Raw genomic sequence first — 13,415 nt, 5'->3', positions numbered from 1 at the left:
ACACGCTCATTTCTGACGTACAAGATCCCTTTGGCTCTATTTAACAAAAACCGTTGATACTTTGTCGTACATGCAGTATCATAAAAATGCAAAATTATACTTCTGCCATCTTTTGGAGTTAACAATTTTCAACAGATTTTGAGAAATCAGATAAGCTACAAGCAAATTCATGTTTAAGGCCCAGTGTTCAGAATGTGCTGCTGTAACTGCAGGTAATGAATGCTCCCACAGCAAAACTTCACAAAATATGTCCCAAGACTAAAAGGAAATGAAAGAAAGCAATTTTGATATCTGAAATTAAAGGGGAAACATAGTGCTGTGAAATTGCTAAGAAAGAGTTCTCTATTTTTACCTTGAAATATACATTTTTATTTCACAGTGTTTAATTAGCTTTATGGCCACTTTCTTGGAAACGAAATGTCAATCCAGTAAACAGTTCACATTTTCAAAACAAGCATTTATCAGGATATATCTTAATGATTGTGCTAAACCTGGCAATTATGCCATAATCATACTTTTCTTCTTTAGTCTACATAATAAATTACTCTGTACCATAATCCTTTCACTCTTCTCTTTTCTTCAAATACAACTGTTGAACTCATGTTTGATTTTAACAAGTTCACATGCTCAAAAATATTCTTCTAAAAAAAATTTATCAGGTCACACACTGACATGGATGTTGTAAAAACAGTAATAAAATTGTTGTCGTCCTTGCAGACTGCCACCCTATTAAGTCAACAACCTCTCTGAAAATTGTTAAGGATGGAGGGCCAAACATTGCCCTTGGCCAAGCCAGTGCAATTCTGTTGACTTCAAAAGGAATGCATCTGCCCTGTGAGATTTCTTTTGTACAAAAGCTTCCTTGGAAAGTTAATGGAAATTGAGCTTTCAATCTATTCTAGATTTTCAAAAGGGACAATCTATCCTTTATCACTGGGCAAAAATGATTTTTCCAAAGTATTAACGAATTTCTGTCTCATCCATGCTTTGAAGTTTTGATACCATTCTATAAGCTTTTTTCTCCTCTGAATCTTTTCTTGTAAGCTCATTTTTTGTTCTTTCTCTAGAACAGCAGGAAGCTCTTTCCAGTTTTTAATAAAGATAAATGGAGCCCCCATGGTTTTTAATAATTGTAATGGAGCACTGTGATACATTGATGAATTTCCGCAATCACCCAGAGTCATTACATCTTCTATAACAGGCAGAGATCCATATGAACAAGCTTCATAAATTCTATAGCATTCTGTATTTATTCCCACTGGGCACAATGTCAAATCACTCTGCAGCAAGGCATCTTGATAGTTTTTGAAACTTTCATTTGTTTCTTGAGGCTGCCACCTAGGAAAGTAAAGGGGTTGAAAATTAGCATTTTTCCCTACAGGCACTGCAATGAAAAAAAAAAAAAAAGCTTAAATTTCAATTATTTATAAAACTGAAAATGCTGTCAATGTAAAAATTTTATATTACACACAATCAATAGGCTTTTACTTTTAGTTTTAACTATTCTTAAAGAGTATTCTAAAAATTTATTGAAAATATCACTGTTAAAAATACTGTAACACTTTTTAGATATGGTTCTTTTAGGAAATTATTAATACTCAGAAGTGTAAGAGGCAAACTGAAACTCTATTTTAAATCTTCTGCATGACTTGGATGACAGGTATGTCAATTAACTTCACAGCAGAGTTCAGAAATAGACAGGAAGACATGCACTGGACTTTTAAATGAATTTTTTTTGGCCTCAAATACTTTTTAGTAGTAGTAGAGGTTTGTTCTTCAAAACTTAGGATGTAAAGCAATCTGTTAATCTGAAAAAATCTGCCTGAAGTGCCTCAGAACATCTGTGAGAGAAGTGTTTATGTCACAGATACAAGCCATATCTTGAGATTCTTCATCAGGGTAGCTGAGGTCTTCCTAGGCACTGCTGTGCCTGCCAGCAAACATTTTACAGCTTTTGCTTGGCAAAATTAAGAAATACAAACAGAACCCTGTTCCCATTAGTCAAAAGATCTGTTCTACCTATTTGACACAAAAAAGAGCCATGCTGTACAGAGTAAATCCACTCTCTTATAGGGAACACAACAAAATACAGCTGTCTTTTTCTTCTGGTAAGACATTAATACACACAAGGTGCAAGTCAAACATTTCTTCTCCCACCATAATCAAAGGTAAATAAGAAAAGAAAGATGGTCTTTATATGTATTATTAAAAGATATGCTTTATGTAAAATATAGCAGCAGAAAGGCCATTACCTATATAAAGAGTCTTGGCAATGTCCTCTCTTTTAATGATGACTGTTTACTTTTATTTGTACCATTTTTTAACAGTCAGGAAAGGATCTGTAATAATGATCTAAGCAAAAAAGTCTGAATATTTTCACAAAGTAAATCAAAGTCTTACTGTTCTCTGGCTGCAATCCAGCAAAGTTTATCAAGCCCATCCTGCTTCAGAATTTCCATTAGGGTTTCCCTGGAAGAATTCTTATAAACTGTTCCTAAGAAATTACATAGATATGATCTCGGATCATGCAGCATTGACCAGCTGGGTTCTACAACTGGAAAATTTCTGTAGCTGTAAAAACAATGTATACATTAGGTAACGGTATGTTTTATGTCAAAGAAAAGGCATTTTGCACATTTCACCTTTACTGTAGCAGATTCTAAAACTAAACCCACCTGGTTTGTTGCCAATCCACATCTATAACCACAGACAGACCGACCCACAAGCAAACCAGTGCAAGTCCTGTCCTAAAAGTTGGTTTTATTCCCTTTGTCCCCACCACTCTCTTCAGAGACATACAAGCATGCTTATGTTTTCTTTTTACATCAGAAATAATATGTGTGCATGTTACAAAACGTCCTTGAGAAACATGCTTTTTCAAAAGCAACTGTTCTTAGCACAAACACTAGTTTTGACTGAAATGGCCAGGTTAATGGTAACCATGTAGTTTAAGTCTCAGCTACCTTAATCTCTGGGCATGCTTATCAACTGAAAATACCACTGGTATTCTCACAAAGGAAAATGTCACTTTGACCTGGGTGGACTTCATTAATCGTATCTTTTGGCTACTAAATAGCATCTCATACAAGCTATTTAACTCATCTTTTTGGACTCAACAAAACAAATGCAAAATTCTGGGATCTAATGTAAACTGTATGCTATCCTTTTAGACATGTATTCACCACATAGGGCATTTTTCTTTTTTTGATCCATTCCTTAAATCTTACATCACTTATTTTGGTCAGCATGACAGCTAGTGAAACATGGCTTCAGCTGAAGGGCTGGCACTAACTTTTTTCATTACATAAAGTCAATATTTTTTCTGGAATATATGAATGTTGAAAAAGTTTCTGCTCCTTTGCATTCTCAAATTAAGACAGATATTCCTTCTAATGCTATTATTTTTGATGGATCACCGTTATACTTCCCTGTTGTTTTTTTTTTTTTTTTTTTTCTTTTTTTAAGAAAAACTATACCCTGATTCCAGTTCTTTACTGGTTTCAAAGGTAGTCTCTACTTTATATCACAATGATTTCTTCATTGTTATTAATGGTTCTCTGAAGTCATATTCATTTTCTTCACCTTCCCAAATTTAGATAGAACAGTCCTTTCCTAGTTCTTCTGCGAGATTAGTATTAATCTACTTTCAGAAAACCATTTTTTCCCTCATGCCAAATATTTTTGCAGGATTCTACATCTTTACTTTCCCTCTTCACTGGGAAAATCTGCCTCATTTGCATACCTTTAACCACAATTTTTACAGCTGTTGGTGTGCAAGGGCTGAAAAAGCCTATTCTGATACCCGATCTATCTTTCTCCATCCAGCTTTGCACCCCAGTTTACTGTTGTAACTGTTATTGCTTTCTGCTACCTGTCACCTTAATCCTGGCATCTCCAAACTCAACTTCTTTTTGCTTAGAAACTTCAAATGCCATCAATTCTCTGACACTATCAAGAATCCAAATGTAGTGCATTTCAATATCACTGTAAGCCAGTTCAAGCTATGTATAAAACCTCCATACAGTTTTTCCAACTGGCTCAATACAGGATATTGAATTCAAATTCAACACAAGATATGAAAATAATTCTGTATTCTTTTCATCTTATATTACCATGATAAGTAGCCAGAACACCATTCACTCTGTTAATAAGGAGTAAGTTGTAAAAAACACATCTAACTAAACCAAACCTTCACCTACTCCACATAAATAGTTTGAGCAGTAAGTATAACAAAATATTTTTCTGAGTAAGCAGTTAAACCAGACTACACTACTGTGACACTGTCGTATACTAATTCCAAATGTCAGGCATACAATTTCCCTTTGAGAGCCACAACAGGGGTTAAAAAAAGTACCACCAGTACCATCCCTTTCCTTTCCTAAACAAGCAGCAGTTGGAACCTAATTACATAAGTATCTCTTAAATTCCCACACCACTGGTACATATTACATCAGCAGTTATGATAAATCTCAAGAGCAAATCTACTGAAGAAAGAAAAAAACAAACAGAAAACCCCACCAGACACGGGTTCTTTTTTTTAAAGCTCCCTAAATCCTCTGTTATCATTTTCATTGCTAAACACAATTTCCAGAGATTCCAATGCTTGATTTAGAAAATCATTAATACGATCATGTTCTACAATTTACTTACTATAATTGTTTTGGGTACCGGCAGTGACATTCAGATGTATTTTCCATACCTCGTGCATAACAATTAAGTTTCAATTGTAATTTGTATCTATAGCACTTACGTAGCTACTCCTAAAGGCCACTGGAAAATATCTTCTTCATTTACCAACGCATAGTCATACGTAACAAAGAGTAGATTTACAAATCCTCCATGTCTTTTCAGGTATGGTTGAATCCATTCATTGTTGCACTGCTCATTTCCAAGCAGCACAACTGCTACATGCTGTATTTTGTGAGTCTGAATTAACGTTTGTGCATAATGCAACCACTGAGTGGCGTAAGTGATCTTTGCTTTTTCTCTTCCATTCAGAACTAGCACAACATTTTCAGCTTCAACTGAGAAGTAGCCAGGAATTACAGATGGACCAGTGATGAAGCTGTGAAAACCAAAATACAAACAGTAAACACCCTTTAGACAAATTATTGACCGTAATCCCCTAAACATCCTTACTACACAGTCTGTACTCCAGAGATATTTTTTCTTCAACAAAGTAAACACAATATACTGCAAAGTAACTGTACAACCGTAACCCTTTCTGTTGTTACTATCTACTGCTATAACACAGGAATAAGGCTGCCTTCATCTTTATTCAGGAAAAAGGAGATTTAGACTTAAATGAAAATAAGGTATTTTGTCAATAAATCAGAACTACTACCATATTCAAACATCAAAATGTGAGTAAATCAACTTTAAAAGAAGGATGTGCTTTGATGTTCACTACAGGTCAAGCTTTTTATTGATTCCAGTAATAACCAATGAATACAGTATTAGAACAAGAGGGAGGCTCTCCCAAAAATTTGTAAGAGTGTGCTAAACCAGGTATCATTATGAGGGACAACTGGGTGGTCTGTTATACTACTTTTCTTGTGTAATTTTGGTTACATCAAGTTTAGACCAAAAAAAGACTGCCATCTGACACTGAGTAGAATTTGTAACACAAGACATATATGTCTAAATGTAAGCTTAAGTTGCTTTTGTAATGCAGGTCAAACTTGAGGCTTGAATACAAGCTAGTTAGCAGAAACATTTTAGGTAGAATATTGCATTTCTAGATCTTGCATGCATGTATTTATTTAAGAGAGGAATTTCAATCATGTAGCAAAATCATTACATCACTGATCATTTACAAGTATCTGACAACAGCCATTTATGAATTGCAATGAAGCAAACCAGTGTTTGCCGGCTCCTGCTCTTCAGTTAACTGCTGTGTTAACAGACTATTGACTCAACTCAAGGGATTAGTAATTACACAGCTTGGGAAATAGTGGAGGGGAAAAAAAATAGCTTTTTTTTTTTTCAGGAGTCAATGAAATGCTAGTTTTGTAGGTCTTCTGCATTACTGCAGTTTTTCAGCTACATGCTAAACTTAATTAAGAATGAGCATGAGTTTTAAGTCGGGAAATGCTGGGACTGACAGCTAGTTTCAGTTCAAGCATGCCTCATGAGGAAAACAAAATTCACAGCAAAAGCTGTAAAAACTACTCCAGTGAGGATATCTGAAGCAGACTGACTTTAGGCAAGCATATTCTAAACCTGAGCTAGGCTGACATGCTGCTGGCTCAGTGGGAGTGGCATATTTTGGAACCAAGACTCATGAGACTCATGATTTGGATGAAGACTTCTAATAGCTTGAATGTAAATCAGGTGAAGACTTAAATCCAAGTTTAACAGACAATGAGAAAAGATCACTGGGATTCATAACAGAGAACACCTCAAGCATAAGAATGCCTAAAATAGTGAACAGGATATGTAGCTATTCCAATGATTATCTTGTAAAAAGAGACCTGGGGAAAAAAGGTTTTCTCTACGGACATAGTGCTGTAAGGCTACCAACTTTACAGGAATAACAGAATGTACAGGTGGGGAAGCAAATGACCTGTGTGTAGGAAAATATGAAGTTTAACAGCATAAAATTACAGTGGGGAAAAAAGCAACACTATGGAAATCTCATACTTGAATAATAAAAACACAGTGCTATTAACTCCCAGTCTGAATACAACAGGGATTGGGAAATGTAAGGGAGATTACAGAGCTGCAAAATTAAGACAGAAGTACTGAGACCTTCACTACTCACAGGTAGGATAGATCAATGCTTCATCAGGATGGTATGTTGAGGTTACATTTTTGGACTCAATAAAATACTCGCTTCCTATAAAGTCCTTGTTTTTTCTTACTAGTCTTAGAATCCATGCAAAAAGCTGCTATTCCAGACTTGGTCTTCCAGACCTAATTCCAAAGGTGTTAGTCAGACAGCTACTCTGTAATAGCAGTATGATTAAGTTTAACACTGCAGCAGGAGAGAACATACCAAATACATCCAGCACATAGATACTCAATATGCAATAAAGGAATTAGGTAAAAATGAGACAATAAAGAAAAGAACTCTGAAAGGAGTAGCCCAAATAACAAGAAGCTTGCAAGCAGCTTGTAGTCTGTTCAAAAGCATGTTGTGTGCCTCAATCCAAAAAGGAAACAACGCAACCCCCCCAAACCCCATATTGTGTAATAGAAAAGTTAGGGAGGCTGTCAAAGGGTGAAATTCAGCACTGAAAACAATGAAAAGCTTGCTCAAACAAGGACAGCAAAGCTCATAAAATACTACTGATGAAATGAGAACAGAAAATGAAGGCTAAAAAGTGATTTGAAAAGCACCTTATAAAAGGAGGTTCTGGCTGATAGGTAAAGGTTCTTTAAATACATGAAAACCAAAAAATATAAAAAATATACCAAAAAGACAACTACAGAATCAGAGAGACTACTTGATGACAACAGTTCAAAAAGGGTTTAAAAACGGATGACAAAGCCATAGCAGAGAAGATTCACACACCTAACTCATTCTCTTCAGCAATAAATACAAGGTAAAACACCAGAAGTGTATCAAATAGAGAATTTGGACCTGGATGGCATTCAGTTGAGAGTTCTCAAGGAACACAAATAAGAAAATTGCAGAACTGCTGGCAAAGGTATGCAGCTGTCATTATGAAGTGACACTGTGCCTGATGAGAAGGGGTCTGTCAGTATCACTCCCATCTACAAAAACAACTTGATAGGACTCTGGAGCAGAGAAGTAGGAGTCCCCCTCTGGAAGAGTCTATAATAAATAGTAAGATCACTAGATCTTATCAAAAGGTATGATCGCTGATCACATATGTGGATAAACACTGCTGGAAATGAGCATTCCTGGCTCACTAATCTGATGGAGATCTATATGTGTACCAACAAGAATACAGTTAAAGGGGATCCAGTATATATAGTGTATTTGGATTTTCAAAAAGCTTCACCAAAGGCTATTAAGGAAACTAAATTGCCACAAGCTATCCTTGGGAGAATCCTTTGGTAGGTAAAGAAAGCTTTGCTTGTTGACTTTGTTGATCAATATACTTTCAGACTGGCACAAATCAAGATGGTTGCAATCTGCATAAGGAGGACAGGAGAATGGGACTGAAGGGCTGCTGAACAACTGGGGCTAACAGGGACTGGGGGAAGGCAGCATTGAATGTTAAAACAGAGAGGGTGTGACTCTCAGTGGAACAGAAATTTAGGAATGCTCTGACTTATCTCTTATCATTAAGTTGTTTGGCACTCCCTGCTCTACAACATCCTCCTAGATGACAGGAGAGAAGGATGAGAAGTGCTTCAGGCCAAGGAAAGTGCTAAACCCTGCTATCCTATTTGTATGAACATGCCAACACATCACTAAAATCCACAGCTATGCAGTTCCTACTCCACCCAGGTTTTTAAATAAATGCCATGTAGAAGTTGATACTTTTAGTATTCTTTAGGCAACTTCTTTGGTAAAAACTTGAAGCCATCAAAATCTATATTAAACGTGTATTCTCCATCCTAAATAAGCAAAATGGGCTTATTCATGCCACTGTGTTCAAGTGATATTTTGGCTTTTTTGTGTCTTTAGAATCGATACTCTTCAAAAACATTCATGAGAGCTCTGTTTTAACAATCATTAGACTTACCACAAAAAACTGCACAGCAGCACATATTCTCCAAATATGTCACCTCAGCTAGTTCCCTCTAGCCTCATCTAGTAATCAAATGGAGATAATTTACCTCAGCCAGGCAATAAAGTCAACAATTCTAGAAAATCTTACAACCAGTGAGCAGCCAAAATCATGTTCTAATTCTTCTTCACAAAAAAAATACAAAATAACATTTCCAATTTGACTAAAAAGTAGAACTTCAGCTATTTCATTTTAGAAACCCGATCAATAAATAACAGTTATATTTGCGTATTTTCTATACTTTGCACAAGTTCCTACTAGCCTATCAAAATTTAACCTCTGTTATATTGGCCAAACTTAAACTTTATATATTTATAGGCTCTAGCATCCAAGTTGGTTAAAATAAAGACTCTATTATTTCTGGTTCCTCTAAACATAACAAGAAGATACTTAAATGCTAGTATAGAAGTCTGTCTTTGAGAGATGCACACCCTAAGTAACAATGTGAGGTTATTATTCATCTGAAACAGACACACCAGAGAGAAAATAACCATAATCAATCAAGTGACAGACTCATTAAGTGTAGCAAATTATTTTCATATTATAAACATGAAAAGCAAGGGCTTGAAAAAAATCCTCATGTCCATACCAAAAAGACAATCTGTCTGGTAGAATGTCATTGATTTCTACAACTTCTGAGATTTAAATTCCGGAAACAAAAAAGTCACTTCCCACCAAGATAACATTACAGACACTGCTCCCTATTCAAAGAAAGTATTTTATCCTTTCTCCAAATCCATGAATGGAAAGCTCTATTGCTCTGTCAAGGAGAATACCAAGCTGCAGTAGCATCATTCATAGTTGATTCCCTAATTTTGTAGGATCAGGTTACATTTGCAGAAAAAGTATACAGATAATTATTTTTTTTAAGAGCATGTCATTTCATCTGTTTCCTTTGATGTAAGACAGACTCTTTAATAATTGCTATGTTTAAATCAAGCTTATGTGTCTTTCTAGAAAACTTTTAATCACTTATGAATATGATGTAGGCATTACTGAAAAGATTCTATGGCCTGTACCACGTACACAGTCAGATACATTGATAAACAATTCAAAGTGATAAAAAAACTTTTGTGATCACTTAAAAAAAGCCTTTTAATTCACAATGATATATTTACTTCAAACATTATCTGCAAATTTCAACCAGAACCCCCTCTCGTATTGTGTGAGGAAAAACATCTTTCTGAAGCAACATATTTTTCAGAAGTTAAATTAACTTAAGCGTGTCATTTACGCTTTTAAAGAAAACTTTTTTTAACAGGTGGGTCCTGGTGCAAGTGACTAAATGTTGTAGGAGAGCTACTACTGCAGACTGGCAAACTGGCCAAATAGATGAAAAATCTTTCAGCTTTCATTGTAGCTCTACAGAAAGCCTTAAAAATGGTATTAAATAGGTCCTTAGAGAAAAATTCTATATAATTCACTAAATAATACAAACTGTTTGACAAGAGTTTTAAAACATGCATGATCACAGATCAAAATCCATTTTTAAAGCAAACAATGCTTCAAGTGTCACCTTCCTTTACATATAAAATTTTGCTTTGCAAATCATGTAGTTAACCAGATGCTAGGTCTAACAGATTGTTTTTGCTGAAACAAATTATGGTTTTGATACAATACTATTTATGAATGAATGAGTGAAGTGCCCTTTCCCTGAATACAACAGAAACCAAACAGCAGGAGACATCTTCTTGCCTCACAACCCCAAGCTACTTTCAGTCAACTGTCAGCCCCAAGCCCCTGTTCTTAAGACTTTTCTCAGGGTTCTATTTCCCCTGCTCCTGAGGTCTCTTGGCTGCCTTCCCTTTCAGCATTTGTAAGTCTTTCCACGTTTCTTTCAAACACACAAATCTTCATAAAACAACAGGTGAAACTGCTCCCTAGTTTTCTATTTTTTAGTAGCGACGCGTTTGGACTAGAATTTGCTGGTTTTATCAAGTATGTGTTTCCATGAATAAACATGACTGTTCCTTGCGACAATTCTGAATGAGAAGTTGTGTGCATATTCCTCAGTTATCAAAACATAACAAAATTAAAGTATTTGCAACTGATATTAAAATACCTGCAACTCTGAGATAGACAATTGCATCTTACCATGTTCTTTAACTTTCCAATGCTTTAACTGTTTGTTAAAGTTAACACAATTGAAGTCAATGTCACACAGCTAGTACCTGAAGTATGTTTTTCCTGCTTTTTGGCTTCCTTCTCTCCACTGTGCAGTCACATCAGCTGGCTGAAGGTGCCCTCCAAAAATATGTTGCCAAAGGTAAAGACCTACACAAATGAAGATAGGATGCAGAATTTGAATGCACGGATCTTGCCTACTCTACACTCGCAGCAAATAAAGTATTCCTGGGAAATGAAAAAGCATAACAACATAAGAACTTGGGGAAAAAAATGCCTGCACTTCCTACACAAGATTAAGTTTGTTTCCCAAATTCTGTATGACTTGGAATTAATTAAGATGAATTTTTCACACATCGGGGCATTTAAAAAGATTATTTCGCTGTCAAAATATCAGTAGATGAGATATACCATACTACTATTAGCATCTCTTTCCAATACACCTACCACTTAAAAATGAGCAAATACTAAACAGCATTTTAATGAAAGGCATAGTTCTCTTAAGCTTTTGTAAAACACATCAAATTTTTATGATAGAATGCATCACCATGTAATATACCGATGTGTTTTACAATGCTACATGGAAGTTCAACTGAAGCTGGAAATTACACATTTTCAAAAAAGCTAAAGTAAGAACAATGATGTCTTCAGCAGTAGTTAAAGAGCTTAAAAGGATGTTGGCCCACAGTTTATGTAGAGACTTGGTGTATTCTATAACAGAAGAAATTTCCAAGTTCATCAGTGGCAGTAGTACTGCAGTACAGAAAATGTCTTATTTCTCACTGTGTGATGCTTTATTTCACAAAGTGAAAATGTGACAAAACCAAATACTCTGTTATAGTCAAGCAAGAGGCCTGTCCTCGTGTTGTATTGCAAGCTAGACTGGATTCAAGGAGTAACTGTTTCTCTGCCATTTGAACCATTTTCTTTGACAGATGTGAAAAACAGCTTTGAAAAGATCCGATATAAAGAAACTTGAGTCTAACTGCTCTTATATTGGTATTAACATAATTTTGAGTAACAGCTACCACTTCCTTAATGCTCTTCATATACGCATATCCGTATTATTTAATCATGTACATAAATTTCAGTCATTAGAAAAATAAAAAAGCACAGAAAAGTGCTTTATCAGAAAGGTTACGTGATTAATAGACATAGATTACATCTGCTTACCAATTGCTGCTTTGCCCAAAATCTGTACTCTAAGACTGGTTTGTTCTAGGTGAGATCTTGCATTTTTTATCATCTTAAGATTAGCTTCGTATCTCTGCCGAGAAGCAACCAGTTCGCTCTTCTCCTCCCCTTCCCACGGATTCCACTCTTCGTTTCCCACGGCAACATGCTCTAAGGAACCCAAAAGCGTAACTTGCGTACAAAGAACAGACTCACAAGTTTAAAAAACTGACGAATTCCCTTGAATTCAGCATTTCAAGCAGCATCTGTCAACCCTCCCGCCGCCGCGGCCCGGCCACACCGCCCTCCCCCGCTGGGCCCGCGGCCTCACAGCGCACCCGGGAAATGGCCGCCGCCAGCGCAGGCCCGGCGGCGGGGGGAAGCCCCGGCCCGGGCCCCGGCCCCGTTCTCCATGAGGAGCTCCCGCCGTGCGCCGCCCGCCGCGCCGCTCCCAGGCAGAGGCGCTGGGCGACGAAGCGCTGCCCTCGGCCTGGCACAGGCTTTCCAGGCCGGGGGACAACAAAGAGGGGAAGGGGGGAAAGAGGGAGGTCGCCGAGGCCTCTCCGGCGCAGGCAGGAGCTGACAAACCGCGTCGGCCCCGCATCAAATCCGCCGCCCCCCGTCCCCCCAGGGCTGTGCCGGCGGCCAGGCCGGCCCGCCCGCCGCAGGGCGGCTGGGAGCGGCCCCGCCACCGCCGCCCTCACCTCGCGGTCCGCGGCGGTCGCGGTGCGGCGGGCGGAGGGCGGCGGTGCGGCGGGGCCGGAGGAAGACGGTGTAGGCCGCGTAGAGGGAGAAGAGGCCGTAAGCCACGATCAAGGCGGAGCACAGCCGCTTGCGAGCGCCCCGCATCCCGCCCGGCGCGGGCGGAGGCCCCGGCGGGGGGCGCCGTGAGGCGGCGGCGGGAGCCGCGCCCGCTGGGGCGGGAGGAGCCTCCGCCCGCCGCCCTGGGCTTCGTCCCTCGGTGACGAGGCTTGGAGCCCCCCGTAGTATGACCTGCCCCTGCCCCAACAGCCCCCCCTGAGCATTGCCATTACAGCCTCAGGTACGCGGTGAGCGCATGAAGACACTTGTCCTGTGGCGACACGGCGCCTGGAGCCGACAGCTGAGTCCCGGCCTCATCTTTCCACGCTCGTGCCAGTGTGGGGTGTCCGGGTGGTGCTGGGGGTCTCCTGCCTGCGGTTCGGAGTGGCCGCCTCAGCAGTGTGCTCTCCTCCTCCTCCCCAGGGCTTCCCAAGGCTGTCAGAAATCCATACGCACTGGAGATCGGTTGAGGAGCATCGGACAGCTTTGGGCTGTTGAACGTATATAAATACATGTCACCTTTCGTTAGACACGGTCCTGGCGTGGGCCAGAGTTGCTTGCTGTCTGTACCCCACAGCTCAGTGCCTCCTTTCGTGATGAGCTGCAAGATGG

The 13,415-nt window shown here is 38.7% G+C and overlaps 1 protein-coding gene across 1 annotated transcript; it reads right to left on the bottom strand.

Moving 5' to 3' along the window:
- Positions 1-281: 281 nt before the first annotated feature.
- RXYLT1 (ribitol xylosyltransferase 1) lies at positions 282-12,851 on the bottom strand (the record flags this gene model as incomplete). The annotated part of the gene is made up of 6 exons (XM_082490729.1): positions 282-1,338; positions 2,401-2,571; positions 4,751-5,065; positions 10,877-10,979; positions 12,003-12,173; positions 12,707-12,851. 6 exons carry the CDS (start codon positions 12,849-12,851, stop codon positions 921-923), a joined length of 1,323 nt encoding a protein of 440 aa, XP_082346855.1. The 3' UTR covers positions 282-920.
- Between the last annotated feature and the right edge of the window lie 564 nt (positions 12,852-13,415).

Source organism: Vanellus vanellus, assembly GCF_965231255.1.
Source record: "Vanellus vanellus genome assembly, chromosome: 1".
Taxonomy (NCBI): Eukaryota; Metazoa; Chordata; class Aves; order Charadriiformes; family Charadriidae; genus Vanellus; species Vanellus vanellus.
Note: the sequence above shows the minus strand (reverse complement) of the source record. Positions and strands in the feature narration are given on the sequence as shown.